The sequence below is a fragment of the Brassica oleracea genome, chromosome C8, assembly GCF_000695525.1.
Source record: "Brassica oleracea var. oleracea cultivar TO1000 chromosome C8, BOL, whole genome shotgun sequence".
In the NCBI taxonomy this organism is placed as follows: domain Eukaryota; kingdom Viridiplantae; phylum Streptophyta; class Magnoliopsida; order Brassicales; family Brassicaceae; genus Brassica; species Brassica oleracea.
In genome coordinates this window covers 17,477,713-17,496,555 of record NC_027755.1, presented here as the reverse complement: position 1 = coordinate 17,496,555, position 18,843 = coordinate 17,477,713, and the positions used below count along the sequence as shown (strand labels likewise).

Sequence of the window (18,843 nt, the reverse complement as noted above, 5' to 3'; positions counted from 1 at the left end):
ACGAGTCCTCACTCGACCGACGAGTCCTCACTCGACCGACGAGTCCTCACTCGACCGACGAGTCCTCACTCGACCGACGAGTCCTCACTCGACCGACGAGTCCTCACTCGACCGACGAGTCCTCACTCGACCGACGAGTCCTCACTCGACCGACGAGTCCTCACTCGACCGACGAGTCCTCACTCGACCGACGAGTCCTCACTCGACCGACGAGTCCTCACTCGACCGACGAGTCCTCACTCGACCGACGAGTCCTCACTCGACCGACGAGTCCTCACTCGACCGACGAGTCCTCACTCGACCGACGAGTCCTCACTCGACCGACGAGTCCTCACTCGACCGACGAGTCCTCACTCGACCGACGAGTCCTCACTCGACCGACGAGTCCTCACTCGACCGACGAGTCCTCACTCGACCGACGAGTCCTCACTCGACCGACGAGTCCTCACTCGACCGACGAGTCCTCAATCGACCGAAGAGTCGTCGACCGAAGAGTTGTCACTTGACCATTCTCTTCGAGTCGTCTCCATCCGGTTCAAGCTCAGCATGAAGACTTCTCCTAACCCCACTGACGAGTCCTCGTCTCGTTTATTCACTAGTTTGTTGACAGTTCTCGGTTCAAACACTCCTTAACCAAATTCACATCCTCTGTTTCCCCCTCAGAGACTTCCTCTAAATCATTTGCTGCATCCATAACAGTTCCATACTCGAGAAAAGCCACCTTAATCTCATCCATCTCCATAACAATGGATGAGATTAAGGCCGCTTAGGAACCTAAGGTGATAACTATACAATTTTCTACGATGCTTAAGAATATTATACTTTTTGATAAGTATACAATTTCCTATTTTTTAAAATTTCTCCTAACAATTTTGTATATTTTTTAATATATAAGTTCCTAATCCTAATCCTATTTGAAAGCCCCAACATCTATATAAATAAACAACTGATTCTCACAAATCTAAACTATCAAACTATCTACACAAATCTCTTTCTAATTTCTTTAAAAAAAATCAATATATAATTTTGATAAATATTATGAAAAAACATGCACATTTAAGCGAAAAATAAAACTAATTTGATTTGAATTAATTAGAATAAAAATAATAATTATACTTGAGTTTGAATTTGAAAGAATATATATGCAACTCAATATGAGTGATTCTATTAATCCAACTTCTATCCAAAATCAAAGATCTAACTAAAATAAAAAAAATATAATTTTATTATAAAATCTATTTATTTTTATACATATAAAGTACATGATGACTCAAAACATATTAATAAATAAAATAAAATATTAACTAATTGTAACAATATAGTTTTATATATATACATGAGATTTCAGAATATTATCGTTATATTCATTTATGTAATTTCGAATCAAATACTTCAGTTTATTTTTTATTTAGTTCTAAGCACAATATATATTAAGCTATATATAATCTTACAAAAATATATTTACATATCTAAAAAAATAACTAATCTAAATGCAAATAAGAATTTAATCAAAATTAAATATATTAGAATAAAATATTATAGTTGAATTCGGATAAATAGATGCAATCCAATATACATGAGTGACAAAAAAAAGTGATTGTTGACCCAAAAAACAACCAAACCGACTAGAAATAGCATATCCAAAATTATATGTATAATTAAAATAATATAATACTATTAATTTAAATTATATATATAAATTAAAAATTAATTTAAAACTAAAAGTATATATCAATTAATTATAATAAAAGTAAATATCATGGCTACACTGAATATTGTGTAAAATAAAAACACAATAACTAAGGGCTTGACTGGTTTTCCCGCTACGACCCGCAAACGCAGTTTTTGCGGTTGGTAGCGGTTGACAGTGTTTTGAAACAATCATACAAACCACTACAAATCGCTCAAAACCGCTCCGAACCTCTTAAAATCAAAAGCTGGTTCCAGCTAGCGTTTGCGGTTGCGGACGGTTGCGGGTGGAAAAATAAATATAAAATTATTTTCAAAATTATTTTAAAATTAAAATTTTAAAATGGAAATATTATAAATAAAAATATATACATATTTTATATATTAATTAAAATTCACAAACAATATCATAATTTGCTTTATAAAAACTTTAAACAAACTATTTATTAGATTTTTTAAACATTTCTGTACACACATATATAAAGATATACACATATATAAAACGAAATAAAATATTTTTAATATAAATCTTCAAAACAAATTTTATTAAAATTATAATTTTCAACTAATTTGATTTTTTTATAAATAAACCTAATATTTTTATTAATCATTTTATAATGATAGTTATTATATTTTATTACAATAGTATGTTTTTTATATTTTTTAATGTTATAATATGTTGATATGGGTAATTTATTATTAAACCGCTGTAATATCTTATAATCAACCAGTCACAAATATCTCGTTAACGCAATAATTTTTAAATGTTGTAACAGTCATACAAAACGCTTAATAACGCTTGAAACCGCAACCACCCGCATCCGCAAACTCCTGCATCCGCAACCGCAACCGCTGCCTTTAAACCAGTTGGGCCCTAAACAACTCATAAATAAAACTGTAGTTATGATAACGTAAAAATACATAAATAAATAAAAAAAATATTCATGTCCGCGCATGAGCGCGGATAAATCACCTCGTAATAGATTAAAAAAATAGGATATAATTTTTATTTTATAAACGATAACTGAATATATTAATGTATGATAACATTTCAAAATTAATTACGAAATTAGTGAAAATATTTACATATAATTTTTTGAAAATTAAGATGTTGTTAAAACAATTTCAAAAAAATTTGTTAGATTTTTATATATATATATATATATATATATTTATTTATTTATATTTAGAATAAAAAGATATAAAAAAATATTATGATTAAAGTAGTTCAAAGATTCTATTTGTTATTAGTTTTAATAAAATACATTTAATAAAATTTCTAAAGGATGGTCCAAATTAAAAAATATTACACATGAAAGAAGTCATAACTTCTATTTTAATAGAATAAAAATATTAAATTAAAATATCAACCCGATAAACGGGAACCGAAATAAAACGTCCGGCTAATCGTCAAATAAACAGTGAATCTCACAAATATATTAGGATTATCACTATTACACAAGAAGAGAAAAACAAAAACACAACGGGAGGGAAAAAAACCTAAGGTTCGGAGACCCGTTACTAGTTTCCGTCATCACCAGAAGTCCGCGGCCAACGACGCCGACCAAACCGAAATTTCGCCGATCACTGCAAATATACTTTTTTCAAAACCGCGCCGACAAACAGCTGTTCGATCCACATGACACTATCTTTCTCTTACCGACTATCAAGAAATAGAAATCGAAACATACCAACTAGTTAAGGGGAACCACCATCCTCAACAAGTCGGTCTCTCTTGCCAGACCCTGACCAGTACGGGGATACAGAGAGGTCGTATTCGACACACTAACCCGAGGTTTGATCTTAATCTATTGAGAGGGGGAGGGGAGAGATAACCTGAAGGCTTCCTATAAGCGAAACACATACGCTTCGGCCAAACAAAACCGTAAAACGGGCTGAGATGAAGCTGTTTAAAACACGTTGAGAACGAGCACCTGCAAGCCATTGATGGACTCCAGCTTGCCGAGAAGATTGAAGACCCACCAAGCACTAGGATAGCTGGAGACCAAACGCGCGGCCACGGAGTGAAATGAACCTACAGAGACCACCCAAAAGTCCAACCATCTAACACGCATCACCTCTAAAAACTAGAGGATGAAAAAAAAACCTAGGCTGAAGCAATTACCAATGACAGGACGGAGTTTCAGATACAATAAAAATCAGGCTCGAAATACGCAAACAGAAGGTGCACAGTTTCGAAAAGGGCTCTCCGCTGCTTAGACCGAAGGCTGGAGGAGACAAAAACCAAGGAAACATTTCCGAGAAGGGCTCTGTAGCTTGTTATTGATACGTTGTTTTATGTAGTAGTGCTTTTGCAATTGACTTCTTTTATTTAGAGGAAACATCGGAATATTTCTTTTTTTTTTTTGTAACTTAACATCGGAATATTTCTTGTATGCAACATTATCACTATTATAGCAGTCTCTTCTCACTGCATATATATGCAGTTATCATTATAAAGACAAATGTCAGATTCATCTATTTACACAGAAGATTAGTTAAAAGAATCAAATTCCAAAAAAAAAAGAAAGTTCGTGACCTCTTGAACTTCTACAAGATTTTTATATTTCCAACACACCATATCAACAGCTACAATTCGATTACAAGGGAAAGAGAAATCTCATCTAAGATTAGGCGATAAACGTAAACGAACAAAACTTTAACGAAACAATTTGACGTGTGATCTAAGTTCCAAATTAGTATATGATATATGACTTTTAAATCGATTTGTTACTCACTTCATTGTGTGCTCTCATAATTGATTTTTAAAATAAGTGAGCGAGAACGTGCATTTAGCAGAAAATTTAAATTAATTTAACGAAAAAGTTGAAATAAAACTGAAATTATTGATTTTTGGGTCAAAGTTATACTAAGATAAATTGTTAGAAAATCAAACTCAAACCAGTTTAATTGGTTTCAATCCCATAACTTTAATTCGCAAACAAAATAATATCAACACAAGATTACATAACATAACAAAAAAGCACTCCAGCCTAACTGCGTCTAAATGATACTAACATTTTACACTAATAAATGATTTCATTTTGCTGACAGAAAAATGAGTGCATTTGAGAATAACAATGAGTTGTACGATTGAATTATTGTATCTATATACAAATAAAATAAATGATTGAAAGGCACATGCAGCCCACATGATGACTCCAAATAGATCTTAAACTTGTAAAATCAGATCGCTGGAGATTTGAGATTTTTCTGCTCTACCCACATTATGAGCAAAGTCCATTCACATTTGTTAGGTCCACACAACACACCGCTTTATTTCATTAATACACATGCAAAACTTTACACCATGGTCCTTTCTGTCATTTCAAATTGTTTTGTACTATCAAATTGTTTTGTTTTTAATTGTAAAAACGAAACCGGGAAAATGAAAGAAAAAGACGAGAGAGAGAGAGAGAGAGAGAGGGTGACCACCACTCTGCCCATTACCAATAATTTTGCTACAAAAAAAAGTTGAAGACTTTGTGGAGAAGCAATCAGACCCAGTGAAGACGAAACCTTAATCGATCTGGTGTTTCTGTTTAGAGTCTCCCACTTGCAATGCTGGAGATTTAGCTGCCCCCTAACATTTCTCACCATTTTTCTTTTCTCCTTTGAAGCTTTGAAGGTGTTCTTCTTCCTCGGCAACAATGGCTTCCAGAACCAAGTGGGGGAACTTTCCTTCTCTTTTTATTTTTAATTTTCATTACAGAACCAACCATATACTAGTTTTAAGGCAATTGGATCTGAGATGCTGTCTTCTGTTTTCTTTGTCGGAAATGTAGTTGTGTCTATGTGGGTCACTTTCTCTGGACATCTTTGTTTTTTCTTCTGAAATTATTCACTGATTCTGCAATATGTGTTCTCTTAGCCTGTCAGATCATTCCATGTACTGTGGAAAAAATAATGTGCTTTTGGATTCATTTTAGATTCTTTTTTAATTTGATTTTTGATAATTAGATCTCTAATCATTAATCATAGCAATGCAAACCATCAAGTTGGAAACCTGTTTCACTTACTTAAGTTATGGATTTAGATCCATAGAGATGTTTGTTTCATTATTTGTTCATTGATGGTGATTGTCACATTGTACTTATACCTTTATGATATTGTAGAACTGGTTTAATGGAGACTCCTCGTAGTAAACCATCTCCTCCACCACCAAGACTTACTAAATCATCAGTGACTAAATCCGATGGCAGCTCTCCGTCTTCTGTGACCCGTCTCTCACTAGACCGTTCCCCACAATCTGCTAACTCCAAGCCTACTCCTGAACGTCGTACTGCAAGAGTCCCTACTCCACCTGAGGCAAGTCAAAACAAACTCCATCCATTTGACATATTGAAGCTTCTCTTGTTTTGATGACAATGTTATAGAGACTGATCATAATTTTTATTGGCGTTTCAGAAGTCTCAATCACGGTTAGGGAAAGGATCTGAGCTACAAGCTCAACTGAAACAGATTCAGGAGGATTTGAAGAAAGCTAACGAGCAAATAGCAGTGCTCAAGAAAGACAAAGCTAAAGCTCTCGGTGATCTCAAAGGCTTTGAGAAGCTAAACAAAGAAGCCAATGAGAAACTCATAGAAGCACTGGCAGCAGCTCAGGAGAGTTCTGAGATTGAAGCGGTTCATAACGAAAAGGATATCTCTTGGAAGAAAGAGGTTGAGTCTGTAAGAAGCCAGCATGCTTTAGACATCTCAGCTCTTCTCTCCACCACAGAAGAGCTCCACAGGGTTCAACAAGAGTTGGCTATGACTGCCGATGCTAAAAACAAGGCGTTGAGTCATGCAGAGGAAGCGACCAAGATCGCTGAGATGCAGGCGGAGAAGGTGGAGGTTCTTTCTTCTGAGTTAAGTCAGTTAAAGGCATTGGTTAGTTCTGAGGAACAGAAGAAGGCTACTGAAGGAGATGAGGTTGTGTCTAAACTGAAATCCGAGATTGAGATGTTGAGAGGGGAGCTTGAGAATGTTAGCATCTTAGAGAATAAGCTGAAGGATCAAGAAGAGTGCATTGAGCAGCTCCACGTTGACCTCGAAGCTGCTAAAATCGTTGAATCATGTGCTAATAGCTTAGCAGCTGAGTTGAAGAATGAACTTGAAAAACAAGTTGAAGAGTCAAATAAGTTGAAGACGTCTGCTTCAGAGTCTTTAGATTCAGCTATGAAGCAGCTGGGAGAAAACAGTCATGCGCTTCATGAGGCAGAGTTGGACAATGCTGCGTTGAAAGAAAAGATTGAGTCTATGGTAACAACGATTGCAAGTCAGGAAACAGATCTTCAGGAGTCTCAACGCCAAGTTTGCTTTTTAAACAAAGAAACTTCTAAGCTTGAAAAGCTTGTTGAGTCAGTGAAAGCTGACCTTGCAACCGCCCAAGAAGAAGCTTTGGAGAATGAAAAGACTACAACATCACATATTCAGAACTTACTGAATGAAAAGACGGAGCTTGCGACAGAGCTGGAGAGCTGTAGGAAGGAAGAAGAGGAAACCAAGAAAGCTATGGAAAGCTTAACTTCGGAGTTGCAGGAAGTATCTGTGGAAGCAAGGGAAGCTAAGGAGAGGCTCTTGACATGTCAAGCAGAGGTTGAACATTGTGGAACACAGATTGAGAGTTTGAAGCTGGCTGCTAAAGAGACTAATGAGAAGTATGAAAGAATGCTTGAAGATGCAAGAAACGAAATCGATAGCCTGAAAAATAGTTTAGGAAAGAGTCAAGATGAGATTGTTGGTTCAAAGACTGAGTGGGAGCAGCGAGAACTCCATTTGATGGCTTGTGTGAAGAAATCGGAAGATGAAACGTTCTCTCTGCAGGGAGAGCTTAGCAAGGTGGAGAGTTTGCTTAATCTTAAGGAAGATGAGGTGAAGGCAGCAAAAGAAGAAGAAGCCAATACGAAAAGGAAACTTGAGGAACTTGAGGAGGAGCTTAAGGATATGCAGGAAACAGTTGGAGAAGCCAAAGCTGAAAGTGTGAAAGTTAAAGAAAGTTTGTTGGAGAAAGAAAACGAACTTAAGAGCGCTGCTGCAGACAACAAAAAGCTCGGAGATGAGTTGTCAAAGATAAATGAAAGCTTGGTGGATAAAGAGACAAAACTGCAGAGCATTATTCAAGAAGCGGAGGAGCTCAGAGGGAGGGAGCTTGATTATCTCAAGAAGGTTGAGGAGTTGTCAGCAGCGAATTTGAGTTTGCTTGACAAAGAAACCAAACTGTTGAGCATTGTCCAAGAAGCTGAGGAGCTCAGAGGGAGGGAGCTTGAGTATCTCAAGAAGATTGAAGAGTTGTCAGCAGAGAATGTGAGCTTGGCTGACAAAGAAACCAAACTGTTGAACGTTGTTCAAGAAGCTGAGGAGCTCAAAGGGAGGGAGCTTATTTACCTCAAGAAGATTGAAGAGTTGTCAGCAGCGAATATGAGCTTGGTTGACAAAGAAACCAAACTGCAGAGCATTATTCAAGAAGCAGAGGAGCTCAGAGGGAGGGAGCTTGATTATCTCAAGAAGATTGAGGAGTTGTCAGCAACTTTGTCAGCAGCGAATGTGAGTTTGGTTGACAAAGAAACCAAACTGTTAAGCATTGTTCAAGAAGCTGATGAGCTTAAAAGGACAGAGATTGCTTGTCTGAAGAAGATTGAAGAGTTGTCAGCAGTAAATGAGAGTTTGGTTGACAAAGAAACCAAACTATTGACCATTGTTCAAGAAGCTGAGGAGCTTAAAAGAACAGAGATTGCTCATCTGAAGAAGATTGAAGAGCTGTCAGCAGTGAATGTGAGTTTGGCTGACAAAGAAACCAAACTGCAGAGCACCATTCAAGAAATCACGGGGCTCGAAGAAAGGGAGGCTGTATACATCAAGAAGATCGAGGAGTTGTCATTGCCAAATGAGATATTAGCTGAGAAAGAAGCCAAACTACAGTCAGCTGTTAAGGAGAATGAAGAGTTAAGAGAAAGGGAGTCTTCTTACCATAAGAAGCTTGAAGAGTTGTCAAAAGTATCTGACAACGTTGCTGCCAGAGAAATCAAACTCCACATTTCCACTCAAGAAAACGAAGAGCTTAGAGAAAGAGAGGCTGCATACCTCAAGAAGATTGAAGAGTTAGCTAAGCTGCAAGAGTCTCTTCTTGATAAAGAAAATGAGCTTGACAGAATGGTCCGTGAGATTGAGGACCTTAAAGCCAAGGACTCTCTATCCCAAAAGAAGATTGAAGAGTTATCAAATCTAAACAAAACCTTGCTCGTGAAAGAGAGCGAGTTACACGATGTCGTTTGCGAAAACGAGGAGCTCAAATCCAAAGAGGCTTCATCGCTTAAAACAATAGAGGAGTTGTCTGATCTTAAACAAAGTTTGATTGATAAAGAAAACGAGCTCAAGACTGCAGTAATTGAGAATGAAGAGCTAAAGGCCAATGCTGCATCATTGGTTCAGAAGATTGAAGAGTTGACAAACCTTAAACAGAGTTTACTTGATAAAGAGAACGAGCTGCAGGGTGTTTTCCATGAGAACGAGGAGCTTAAGGCCAAAGAGGATGCATCTTTAAAGAAGATTGACGAGCTGCTACATCTCGAGCAGAGTTGGCTTGAGAAGGAAAATGAGTTTCAAAGACTTCATCAAGAAAATGAAGAGCTTAGAGTGCAGGAAGCTTCAAAGGCAAAGAAGATAGAGGAGTTGTCAATCCTGCTTGACAAAGAAACCGAGCTGCAGGCTGTGATTCATGATAACGTTGAGCTGAAGGCCAGGGAGGCTTCCGCGGTTAAGAAGATCGAAGAGTTATCGAAGTTGCTAGAAAAAGAAGAGAAACCAGATGAAAACGGCAAGCACAGTACAGGAGAACAAAAGGTACAAGAAAGTCCAGTGGAAGCCATTGATAACCATTTGAATGGTGAGACACCAGTCCATTTGTTAGCTCACAAAGATGAAGGAGAGAAAGATAAAGACTCAATTGAAGGGGAAGGCTACCATATAGAAAAGAGAGAAGCGTCTTCAGAGAGAGAGTCAGATCACGAGTTTGCTGAAGAGGAGGAGGAATCAAAAGCAGAAGGCAGTGAGAACTTTGATCAGTTAAGCAATGGCTTGTCTTCAGCTGAACATATAGAATATTCTGGGAGTCTGCACTCAAAGGAACTAGAGCAGAAGAAGAAGAAACCTTTGCTCCGGAAGTTTGGAAATTTACTGAAGAAGAAGAGTACAAGCAGCAGCAGCAGCCATAAATAGAGGGAAGATGAGACTATTATCATTTCTACTGCAACTGAACATTATTTCTTGGTTGATTTGTCTTTAAATCTTTGAAGAGTATAGCTCCCTATTCAATTTAAGGTGCTTGATCTCTGGTTTATTTCTCTAAATTTCATTAAATCTTTGAAGAGTATACTAGGGGCAAGAATATCATATCATTTTGCAAACAGAAAACATATTTGAACAGTGATTCCCTGTAAGTGCTTTCACACATGATCTGGTGAGAACATTTTAAGCTATGCAAGTTTTGTTATCTGTTGAGATTCATTGTGTTTGTGGCTGGACCGGACATAGAAGCATGGTGAAGGCTTGAAGCATAAAGCTATCCTCCGGATAAATAAGGACGTGACAGAGATTTGAAGGTGTCATGACTAATGAAATCTAAAAATCGACCAAAAACTATATGTTTATTTCTGTCGTATTGTCAATGCACATGTACTGTGTTGTGCCCGCCTCTAGTGAATTCAATGAGAGTTCAATCTTCTTCTTTTTTTGGTCAACGAGAGTTTGATTATGTTCTTATTATGTAATGGATCACACTAATATATTATACAATATATCTCCAACTCGCGAGTACTTGGCTAAACACATAGATTAAGAAATGTAAAACGTATTTGAACTGCTAGATATAAAGATGAGAAAAAGACAAAAATAGCACTAAATCAAGTTTATGTTTCCAAACTAGCACTCAAGGTCATAAAGTCACAAAAATAGCACTTAATGTTTTATCAAAAGTTACAAACTTAGGGTTTAAAGTTAAAGGATTGAGTTTAGGATTTAGGGTTTAGGGTTTAGGGTTTAGATTTTAGGGTTTAGGGTTTAGAGTTTAGGGTTTAGGGTTTATGGTTTAGGGTTGAGGTTTTGGGGATAAGATTTCAAATTTTGAAAAATAAAAAAAAATTAAAATTTTCAAAGGATAAACTTAGAAAATTGCTATTTTGGTCATTTTAGTTTTTGAGTGCTATTTTTGTGATATAAACTTAAAAATATACTATTTTGGAGATTTGCCCTATAAGGATTAAACAAGTTATACTCTATATGTCTGGTGAGAATATATCCCAACACAGGTACAGTTTCTCCTTACATCTCCCCACGGTTACTACATAAGTTGATATATGTCATAACCCTAAATCCTAAACCCCACCATTTAACTCTAAACTCTAAGTTTGTGACTTTTGATAAAACATTAAGTGCTATTTTTGTGACTTTTGACCTTAAGTACTAGTTTGGGAACAAAAACTTGATTTAGTGCTATTTTTGTCTTTTTCTCTAATATTTATCTCTGTGGTATTCTCATCCTGATGACTGGTTTTGGCCTTCAACAGTTCCATCATCACCCACAGCTACATCTTCTTCACTTCACTATTCTCTCCACTCTTCCGCTCGCTAGCATCTCCACTCTCCTCGTTTGCTACATCTACTGCTCGTTTCAACCCATCTTTGGATGTGTCAGCCGCATGACTCATCGTCACATTCGGAGCCTTGCCATCTGTAGTTGTCCCCATTCCCTCTCCCTTTGACTTCTCTCCTCCATCCTTTCCCTGTAAATGTTTTGGAAGAACCAAGTGATATCACAATATGAAAACTTCATTGATTCTTTATTTAATCTTCTTATACGCATCAATCTATCTTAGAAGCAAAAAGAACTTACGTTGGATGAGAAGTATCTAGGGCTAGTGATGGTAATGATTCCTCTAAGTCCTGTGTATGTTTATGGTTACTCTCTTTGCTAAATACTTAGCCGCCATTGAGATCAATATTTGAGTCCCTCTCCCTCTCTATTATATATATGAGCCTGAGAATGGAGTTAGTGTCGAGAGAGAAACAGGTGGCTTCTCACTACACTTCCCAAGTGTCCTCAAGCAAAGACTAGTTCTTGTCTGGACTATGATCAGCGTGTCAGTTTGTAAAGCAAACTCTCCAAAGGTGGAACGAGAAGAAAGCTCGAGTTGATCTCGTACTAATAATCTCTTTTGGTATTTGTTATCACAGTAAAAAGACAAAAGAAACATATCAAAACTCGAGAAGAACACTATCTCACAGCTATAAGATGTAACAAAAAGAGTTTTCTTACTTCAAAGTTAAAAGCCTCAACAAAAGAAGAGAAAACAACAAAGAGAGTGAAATGTAAAGAAGTATTTTAAAAGGGAAGAGTCTCTACTCAGTATGTAAATGAGACATAAGTTTTAAAGAGTCTCATCCTCAAAAGAAAGCTTTAAGAAGATCCCAAACTACAGCAAACGCAGCTTCCCTTGATCTAGAGAACGTAGTAGTAACCCAAGACAAGAAGCATTAGTACCACAACAGCAGCTGGAGCAGCCCAAACCATGTAGTTAGTCTGCTTCTTACGCTTGAGCATTGGTCTCGGGAGTGTTTCTGGTCCTCCTCTATTGCGGATCCTGTTCCTTATTGGTTTCTCCTTCAAGACTTTCTTTTCCTTCTTTGGTTTCTCCTCCACTGGAGCTTCAGTCTCCTCCTTCTCAGCCTCAGAAGCTTCTGGAACTTCCTCAGAGATGGCCTCGTATGCGTTGCTGCCTCCTGTCTTCTTCTTGGCCGCCTTCTCTCGCTCCTGCAACAGAAAAAAAAGAAGAATATTAGAATGGAAAAGAGAGAAGGCAAAGAGCATTTGATATGATACCTTTTGTTCTTTCTTCTCAGCTTCCTTTTGAGCTCTTATGGCAGCTTTAGCAGCGGCTTTCTCTGCCAGCTTCTTTTTCCTTTCCATGGCTAGCTTGGCTTTAGCAATCTCCTCTTGCTTTCTCATCTCTTTCACCGTAGCTTCATCGACCTCTTCCTCTTCTTTCTGCGGCTTTCCAAGACCATATACTTCTTCTTCATCATCATCATCATCAACAACAACGTTCTTTTTTCCTTTCACTGCTTCTTTAGCTTTCTCAGCCTTCTGAGCAACAGGAGCAGCAGCGTCTGGTTTAGGTGCAGAAACTTCCTCCTCCTTCGGCTGCTGCTGTTTTGCCTTAGGTTTAGGGACAACCTCGGTTACAGAAGGCGCTGCCTTAGCTGATGGTGCCTCTCGAGCAACAAGAGGCTTCTCTTCAGGGTTCCTCATCCGTCCATCTCGGCTCATCTGCCTAGCATCAAGTGACCCCAAGAGTCTCTTCTCGTAATCCTCTCTGAAGTTCTTGTTACTGCACCAGAGAGAGACAAACTTCTCAACCTCCGCATTGGATAGCGCCTCAAGCTCATCTACGTTCCTTTGCGCAGCCAACTCTCTAGCTTTGTTCAACACGTTACGGCCTTGGTAAAAACCTGAGTTCTGTATATAAACAAACAAAAGAGTCGCAAACCATTCTCCATCACAAGAACATGCTCTTGAGTATTATGTGTGTTTGTACCGTCTCAACGCTTTGCTTCTTAAGGTCACGAATGTTTGAGTAAGCTTTGTCCCTCTTCTCAGTCACAGTCTTGAGCTCATTCTCCAGCACCTGAATCTCATCTTTAGTTGCTTTCACCTTCTCACTCAGCTCATTGATCCTTGCTGATATCGCTTGCCTCTCTTTCTTCACTCCATCCAAACCAGCACCCATTAACTGCAATTAAAAAGGCATTCACATATGAAACTAAACAAAGAAGCCAAGAGTACACTCTCCAAAACCATGACTTCTCTTCTCTTATTACCTTAACTTGACCTTGGATGTCATCTTTATGACCCATAGCTTCTTTGATCTTGGCTCTCATAGCCTCATTAGCAATGACTTTGTCTCTTGTCCCTTCAAGCAGCCTGATCTCTTTAAGAAGCTGCTTCTCCTCGGTCAAGGGAATGCTTTCATGTTGAATCCTGTACTCGTAGCTGTATATCTACATTTTTTTTCCACAACCCACCAACCAAATGAGAATTAAACCGAAGATCACTTCAAGTGAGAACAAGTATTAGATTCTTACCATACTGTTGAGCTCTTCCTGGGAAGAACAGATAACAGGCCCACGGGAACTCCCACCATCATTCCCCCTTAGCTTCCCCAGTGCTTGCTGCAAAGGTTCCATCTCTTTTCTTTTCTCATCAAACTTGTTGTTGAACCCTTGACGCTCTGACTTCAACGGGTCCAACATGTCAAATAACTTGGATCTCTCCGCCTAAATGCATCATTAGAAGAAAAAAAGAAGGTCAACGCTACAACAACATTTTCTTCTAAGTAGGCAAAAGGAGCTTACCTTCTTAGCTCTCAACTCTTCAATAACTGCGCTCCGAGCCTTGTTCAGCTTCTCAACCTCCTTATCAGCAACCTCAAGCTTAGCTTTGATCTTGGGGTCGTCATTTCGACGGTACTTTACAAAGTAGAAAGAGCGGATCTGCTTAGCCGCAGGCCACTCCTCTGCTGCATCTTTTGGTACATCAGAGGAGATCTTGCTGCTGCTACTACTCTCTTCAGCTTTCTTTGGCGGCTCACCGTGTGAACCAGACTTGATGGCGACTTTATCTCCTTTGCCTTGCTCCACCTTCCCGTTGGTTTCGGGTTTCGCTTCGAAAGGAGCCGGAGCAACCTCAAATCCGCCGAAGTTTACAACCTCAACACCCATCTTCTACCAAAAAAAAACAGAGGATCCTGATGCAGAGAGGGAAAAACAGAGGATTCTGAGTGAAATATAACGGATCCAAAGCAAAAGGATTCAACTTTAAGGATCTAATTCATAAAAGTAATCAACTTGTTAATGGTTAAGACCAGATCATACGAACAGCAGATTCAATATTACATACAGAACAGAGCAAACGTTTTAAGGCAGAGTCGAACCGATTGAAACAGAGAGAAAGATCAAACCTTTATAGATGAGAGGTGATCAAATGATTCAGAAAGACAAGGAGAAGAGGAATATATATATTATAAGCAGCAAACAATCGAAAGCGGATAAGTGTTCATCACACCAAGATTCAATTAGAGAGAGAGAAGGTATTACCGTGAAAGGGGAGAGAGAGAGATGGAGATCTGAAAAAGATAACCGAAGAAGACCCTTTTAAGAGAGAGAGAGAGAAGGGTTGATATAACTTTCCCTGTCGTATGCTAAAAAGAAACCTTTGGGGTCGGATCTCAAATTCTAATTATATCTCCAAGATTTTTATTTTATTATCAAACCCCACCCCACCCCCACGAATTGCCTCTCTCTCTCTCTCCCCCATTAAAGTCAGATATTTTTTTTTACCAAAATGGTAAATATTTACTCTCTATATCTACTGAAATTTGAAAGCCCTTGATTGGGTCATTCCTAGTTTTCTACTTGTTTGTTCATATTTGTCTACTATACTTTTTCAGTAAAGATTAGATAACAAGGTTTTAAAAAAAAAAGCTTATCTTCGATCTCCTGAGTTTGATTATTCCTTCAGAATATTGTTTAGTAAAACATGAAATTTAATTGAAAAGATTAGAAAATATATGAAAATAATACTTTAGTGTAAATGAACCAGTCTGACGACAAAAAAAAAATGCAAAGATAAGAAAAAAAGACACAAGTGGGAAGAGGTTGAGAAGAAAGAAACAGTTGTTAGGGTGCGTTGAGAACGTGGTGAGTCTTCTGTCACTTTATTCACAAGTCATGCGGATTAGATTCTTTGCATTGTACACGACCAGTTCAAGTGCAGACGTAAGCTGAAATACCTTAAGTACCCCTCTCTCTCTCTTCACCACAAACGCGTGGTGTGAACATGAAGACTTTTAAAAAGAAAGAAGCAAACTCAACTTTTTCTGTATACCGTTCTTCTAATATCATTGCAGTAACGTCGAAAAAAACACAGGTTTAATCTACACCACACCGGTTTAGTCTATAATTAATTTTACCTACACTTAGCTTAACCGGTTTCATACCTTAGGTACAATCCAGAACCCTTATTAAAAATATGTTAATTCATCTTTTTTAAGGAATTTTTTGTTCATTCATCTTGATTATCTTGAAAGCCATACCTCGTTGATATTAGGCGTTGTCCCATTCACCAGTGATGGTCGGCTGAGTGACTTCATGACGAGATGGCCTGCACGTCATCATAAAGCTTCCATATCTTCAGATCCTCATCCTCCTCTTATGTCACTGGTCAATCATAAGAGTTTTTTTTTTTGTTTTTCGATGAAATGTGAAATTTATGATCAGAAGTGAAAGAATAAGCATTTACAAATGAATAGAACCGAAGAAAAGCTATACATAGAAATCAACTATGTCTAGACTATGTGTGCTCAAAACACTTCGAACCAGCGTTGCATAAGACCAGCGAACTTGTGATCCGGCTTGTAAGAGTTTTGCCTATGCAACACTTCCAAAATCCCATGAATCATTTCTCAGTCAGTGTTTTTTAGAATAAATCCCAATATATAAAAGGGATTGAGATTGAACTTTGAGGCTATCCACGTTGGATTGGAAAATCAACCAATCAGAAAGCTTACTTTAGCCACGTCACCCTACAAACCTTTTTTTTTTCCTGAAAAGCTTTGAGAGTCGATCTCTCCCCGACTCTTCCACTTCATCTTCATCGTTTCGGATCTCTGTAATAACCACAACCCACTCTCATCATTCAATTCCATTCTTTACTCCTTTCATTACGGTCTGTGATTTACAGATGATGTCGTTCCATCTCCTACTTTTTCCTCTCTTATATAATCATCTTTCTCGAATCCTCTGTTGGGCAACATCCAAAACCCTCTATAGGAGAAGAACAAGCGATGGCCATGAAAACTGTTCAGACCTCCGGAAAGTCCCAGTCGCCGTGACATCTCACCTGGGCCAGCGGATTGTGAATTAGGCTTCTCTATGGTCCACTTTTGGGAGGCCAGAAACACTGCAAAAGGGGGATTAATATTGGTTTGGAGATGCTACTCATCTACGAACAGGTACAATTGTTTGTTTTTACAGATTTCTTTCATCGGAATGTAAGCCCCATCTCTTTGACAACTAGCTGATTTTTTCCCGACAGGTCACACTGCAAGGCTTCATCTCCTCTAATCGTTCTCCACGATACGAGACTCGCCTCAAACCAGAGAATTCTACAGCCTCAGGAATTTCTTTGCTACCGAAAGCAAACCTATCTATCGCGTTTTTGATCACTCTTTGACCATTTGTTTCACGCACAGCTCTGTCCTCTCCGACCTTGACCACATGAGCCTCCTATTGATGCAGACAGGTTCATGTTCCACGTACATGAAGATTTTGAAGCCAAATGTGGACTCAGGGGTGATCTTTATGGTCAGCTGTTTAAACTTTTTGCATCATCTTCAACTTAATTGCTTATCTGTGTACTGATTTATACCTTTTAAGGTCACAGTATACTGATAAATCTCCCAACCAATGCTGTAGATGTTGTAGGGCACATGAAGCTACTGAATGGCCAGTCTTTTATTGAACGTCCGGTCCTTGACAAAGTGAAAATTACAACCACACGCCAGTCTCTTGATCATATACAAACAAAAGAGTAAGATGTATTCACTTATTAAAATCACTACCTTGTCTCTATTGCAAAGTAAACTACCTAGCTATAGAACAAGTAAAACTTAACCATTTACAGGGGAGGCTGCAACAATATTCTACAAGAATTTTACAGCCACTGCCGAACTCCCTTCGTCCTTTTAGTGACGACGGTAAACACAAAACTACTTGGTGGTAATCATTTAACTTTTTTGTCTAACCAACTTAAATCTTTTTTAAACGTTTACAGTTTCAGACATTTTTTGTCAATACTCGCTCATGTGATTCTTATATACATACGTATCTAACAACCATGTTTAATGTCTACCCCAAAAAATAACAGGAACCCTTTCCCTAAGCTCTATGTCATCGTCGCGTGTTCTTATGAACAGAGATGTCCAACCCACCCAAGATTATTTAAACTGGTGAGTCTTTGTAGTGGCAACACTTTTATTCTACATAATTCGTATGATTTTTTATATTCAGCGTCTCCTATTCGTTTGTATTAGTTAGGAGCATAAATACATTTTCAGAGACCCTGCAAATCTTTTTGTTTGAATATTGTCTCAGGTTAGGTTGTAACCCATATATTGCTAACCTGGTCAATGCGGAAGAGGTAACAAAGGCTGAGACAATGGCTGTTGGGGAAATCTTCGATTACATGAAGCATGGGTCCGCCAAGGTAAATTTACAGCTGTAGATAAGCCACTGAAAACGACTTGACTGACCATGTAAATTAATTGGTTTTAAACCATCGCAGGAGGCATTTTTTTGACTGCATAGTGGGATTATGCTTATGTGTGTTAGTTTTGTATTTAAGCATGAGTTGGGAGTTAAATGAGATATGAAGAGAAAATTGCAGTAAGTAAATTGTTTCTTAAGAATTTGGGACCTATCACATAGACACGATAGATGATATTGAACGTAACTCTGCTTGGTACTATATTGCCAGTGGTTGTAAAACAAAGGCTAACAGAGTCCCTACTTCGTAATGTGCCCAAAATTCACTACAAGAAAACACAAACTTAACGACGAAAATTAACGAGAAAAAGTAATCATCGTAAAATTACGTCGAGTTTATAAAGAAATTACGTGAAAAAATAAAATCAGCGTTATTTCCTCGTAAATTAACGACGAAACCGTTTCGTCGTAAAGCCAGTGTAAAGTGACGTGGATTTTACGAGGAAATACGCTTTCCTCGTAAATTCGACGTAAAATTAGAGTGTTCTTTACGAGGAAATAATTTACGTGTGCTTAGCGAGGAAATTTTAGTTGTAACACGTTTTTTTCGGCCACCTAACTAATTTTTGTCGTAAATTCCTAGGAAAATTACAACTACCAGATTCGAAAGTTTCCTATAAATATGGACGTTTTAACATCATTTTAAACACACCAAAAAACAAAAACGTGAAAGAAAAAAAAAGGCGGGCTCCGGGAATATTTTAGAGTTGCGGAAGTGGATGTATATGCATAGAGATGCTAACGGGAGAGTGACGAAAGAATATCTTGCGGGGCTGGAGACATTTATGCATCAAG

The 18,843-nt window shown here is 37.9% G+C and overlaps 4 protein-coding genes across 7 annotated transcripts; 2 read left to right on the top strand and 2 right to left on the bottom strand.

Moving 5' to 3' along the window:
* The first annotated feature begins 5,071 nt into the window (after positions 1–5,071).
* On the top strand, positions 5,072–10,174 carry LOC106311622 (WEB family protein At4g27595, chloroplastic-like). 2 transcript variants are annotated; one of them, XM_013748855.1, is made up of 4 exons: positions 5,072–5,356; positions 5,805–5,997; positions 6,097–7,839; positions 8,182–10,174. In XM_013748855.1, the coding sequence occupies exons 1-4, from the start codon at positions 5,340–5,342 to the stop codon at positions 9,886–9,888; spliced, it is 3,660 nt and encodes a 1,219-aa protein (XP_013604309.1). In that variant the 5' UTR covers positions 5,072–5,339; the 3' UTR covers positions 9,889–10,174. The 2 variants fall into 2 exon arrangements, with proteins under 2 accessions (XP_013604309.1, XP_013604308.1); XM_013748854.1 differs by having other exon boundaries at positions 6,097–10,174.
* A 751-nt stretch (positions 10,175–10,925) lies between these two features.
* On the bottom strand, positions 10,926–11,657 carry LOC106308808. The gene is given in 4 exon segments (XM_013745927.1): positions 10,926–11,267; positions 11,270–11,450; positions 11,561–11,603; positions 11,647–11,657. Coding segments are annotated over 4 exon segments (300 nt in total). The 3' UTR covers positions 10,926–11,202.
* A 298-nt stretch (positions 11,658–11,955) lies between these two features.
* On the bottom strand, positions 11,956–14,952 carry LOC106312143 (proton pump-interactor 1-like). The gene is made up of 7 exons (XM_013749542.1): positions 14,821–14,952; positions 14,080–14,471; positions 13,810–14,001; positions 13,546–13,725; positions 13,263–13,457; positions 12,548–13,183; positions 11,956–12,478 (listed from the first exon to the last, which is right to left on the bottom strand). Exons 2-7 carry the CDS (start codon positions 14,443–14,445, stop codon positions 12,167–12,169), a joined length of 1,881 nt encoding a protein of 626 aa, XP_013604996.1. The 5' UTR covers positions 14,446–14,471; positions 14,821–14,952; the 3' UTR covers positions 11,956–12,166.
* Positions 14,953–16,348: 1,396 nt separating this feature from the next.
* LOC106310096 lies at positions 16,349–18,427 on the top strand. Of its 3 annotated transcripts, XM_013747302.1 has the most exons (7): positions 16,349–16,736; positions 16,820–17,088; positions 17,200–17,314; positions 17,408–17,502; positions 17,651–17,732; positions 17,878–17,989; positions 18,068–18,427. In XM_013747302.1, the coding sequence occupies exons 2-7, from the start codon at positions 17,031–17,033 to the stop codon at positions 18,080–18,082; spliced, it is 477 nt and encodes a 158-aa protein (XP_013602756.1). In that variant the 5' UTR covers positions 16,349–16,736; positions 16,820–17,030; the 3' UTR covers positions 18,083–18,427. The 3 variants fall into 3 exon arrangements, 2 of the variants coding, with proteins under 2 accessions (XP_013602756.1, XP_013602755.1); XR_001263677.1 differs by having other exon boundaries at positions 17,408–17,480; positions 17,878–18,427; XM_013747301.1 differs by having other exon boundaries at positions 17,878–18,427.
* Positions 18,428–18,843: the final 416 nt, after the last annotated feature.

Bases quoted from the DNA above. Each gene is read 5' to 3' on its own strand.
- LOC106311622 (XM_013748854.1), top strand. The intron at 5,998-6,096 runs GCAAGTCAAAAC...TTGGCGTTTCAG, and splicing joins GAGTCCCTACTCCACCTGAG to AAGTCTCAATCACGGTTAGG.
- LOC106312143 (XM_013749542.1), bottom strand. From the start codon at position 14,445: ATGGGTGTTGAGGTTGTAAACTTCGGCGGATTTGAGGTTGCTCCGGCT. The intron at 13,726-13,809 runs GTAAGAATCTAA...AAAAAAATGTAG, and splicing joins AGGAAGAGCTCAACAGTATG to ATATACAGCTACGAGTACAG. The intron at 13,184-13,262 runs GTACAAACACAC...GTTTATATACAG, and splicing joins AGAAGCAAAGCGTTGAGACG to AACTCAGGTTTTTACCAAGG.
- LOC106310096 (XM_013747301.1), top strand. From the start codon at position 17,031: ATGTTCCACGTACATGAAGATTTTGAAGCCAAATGTGGACTCAGGGGT. The intron at 17,503-17,650 runs GTAATCATTTAA...AAAAAATAACAG, and splicing joins AAACACAAAACTACTTGGTG to GAACCCTTTCCCTAAGCTCT. The intron at 17,733-17,877 runs GTGAGTCTTTGT...ATATTGTCTCAG, and splicing joins ACCCAAGATTATTTAAACTG to GTTAGGTTGTAACCCATATA.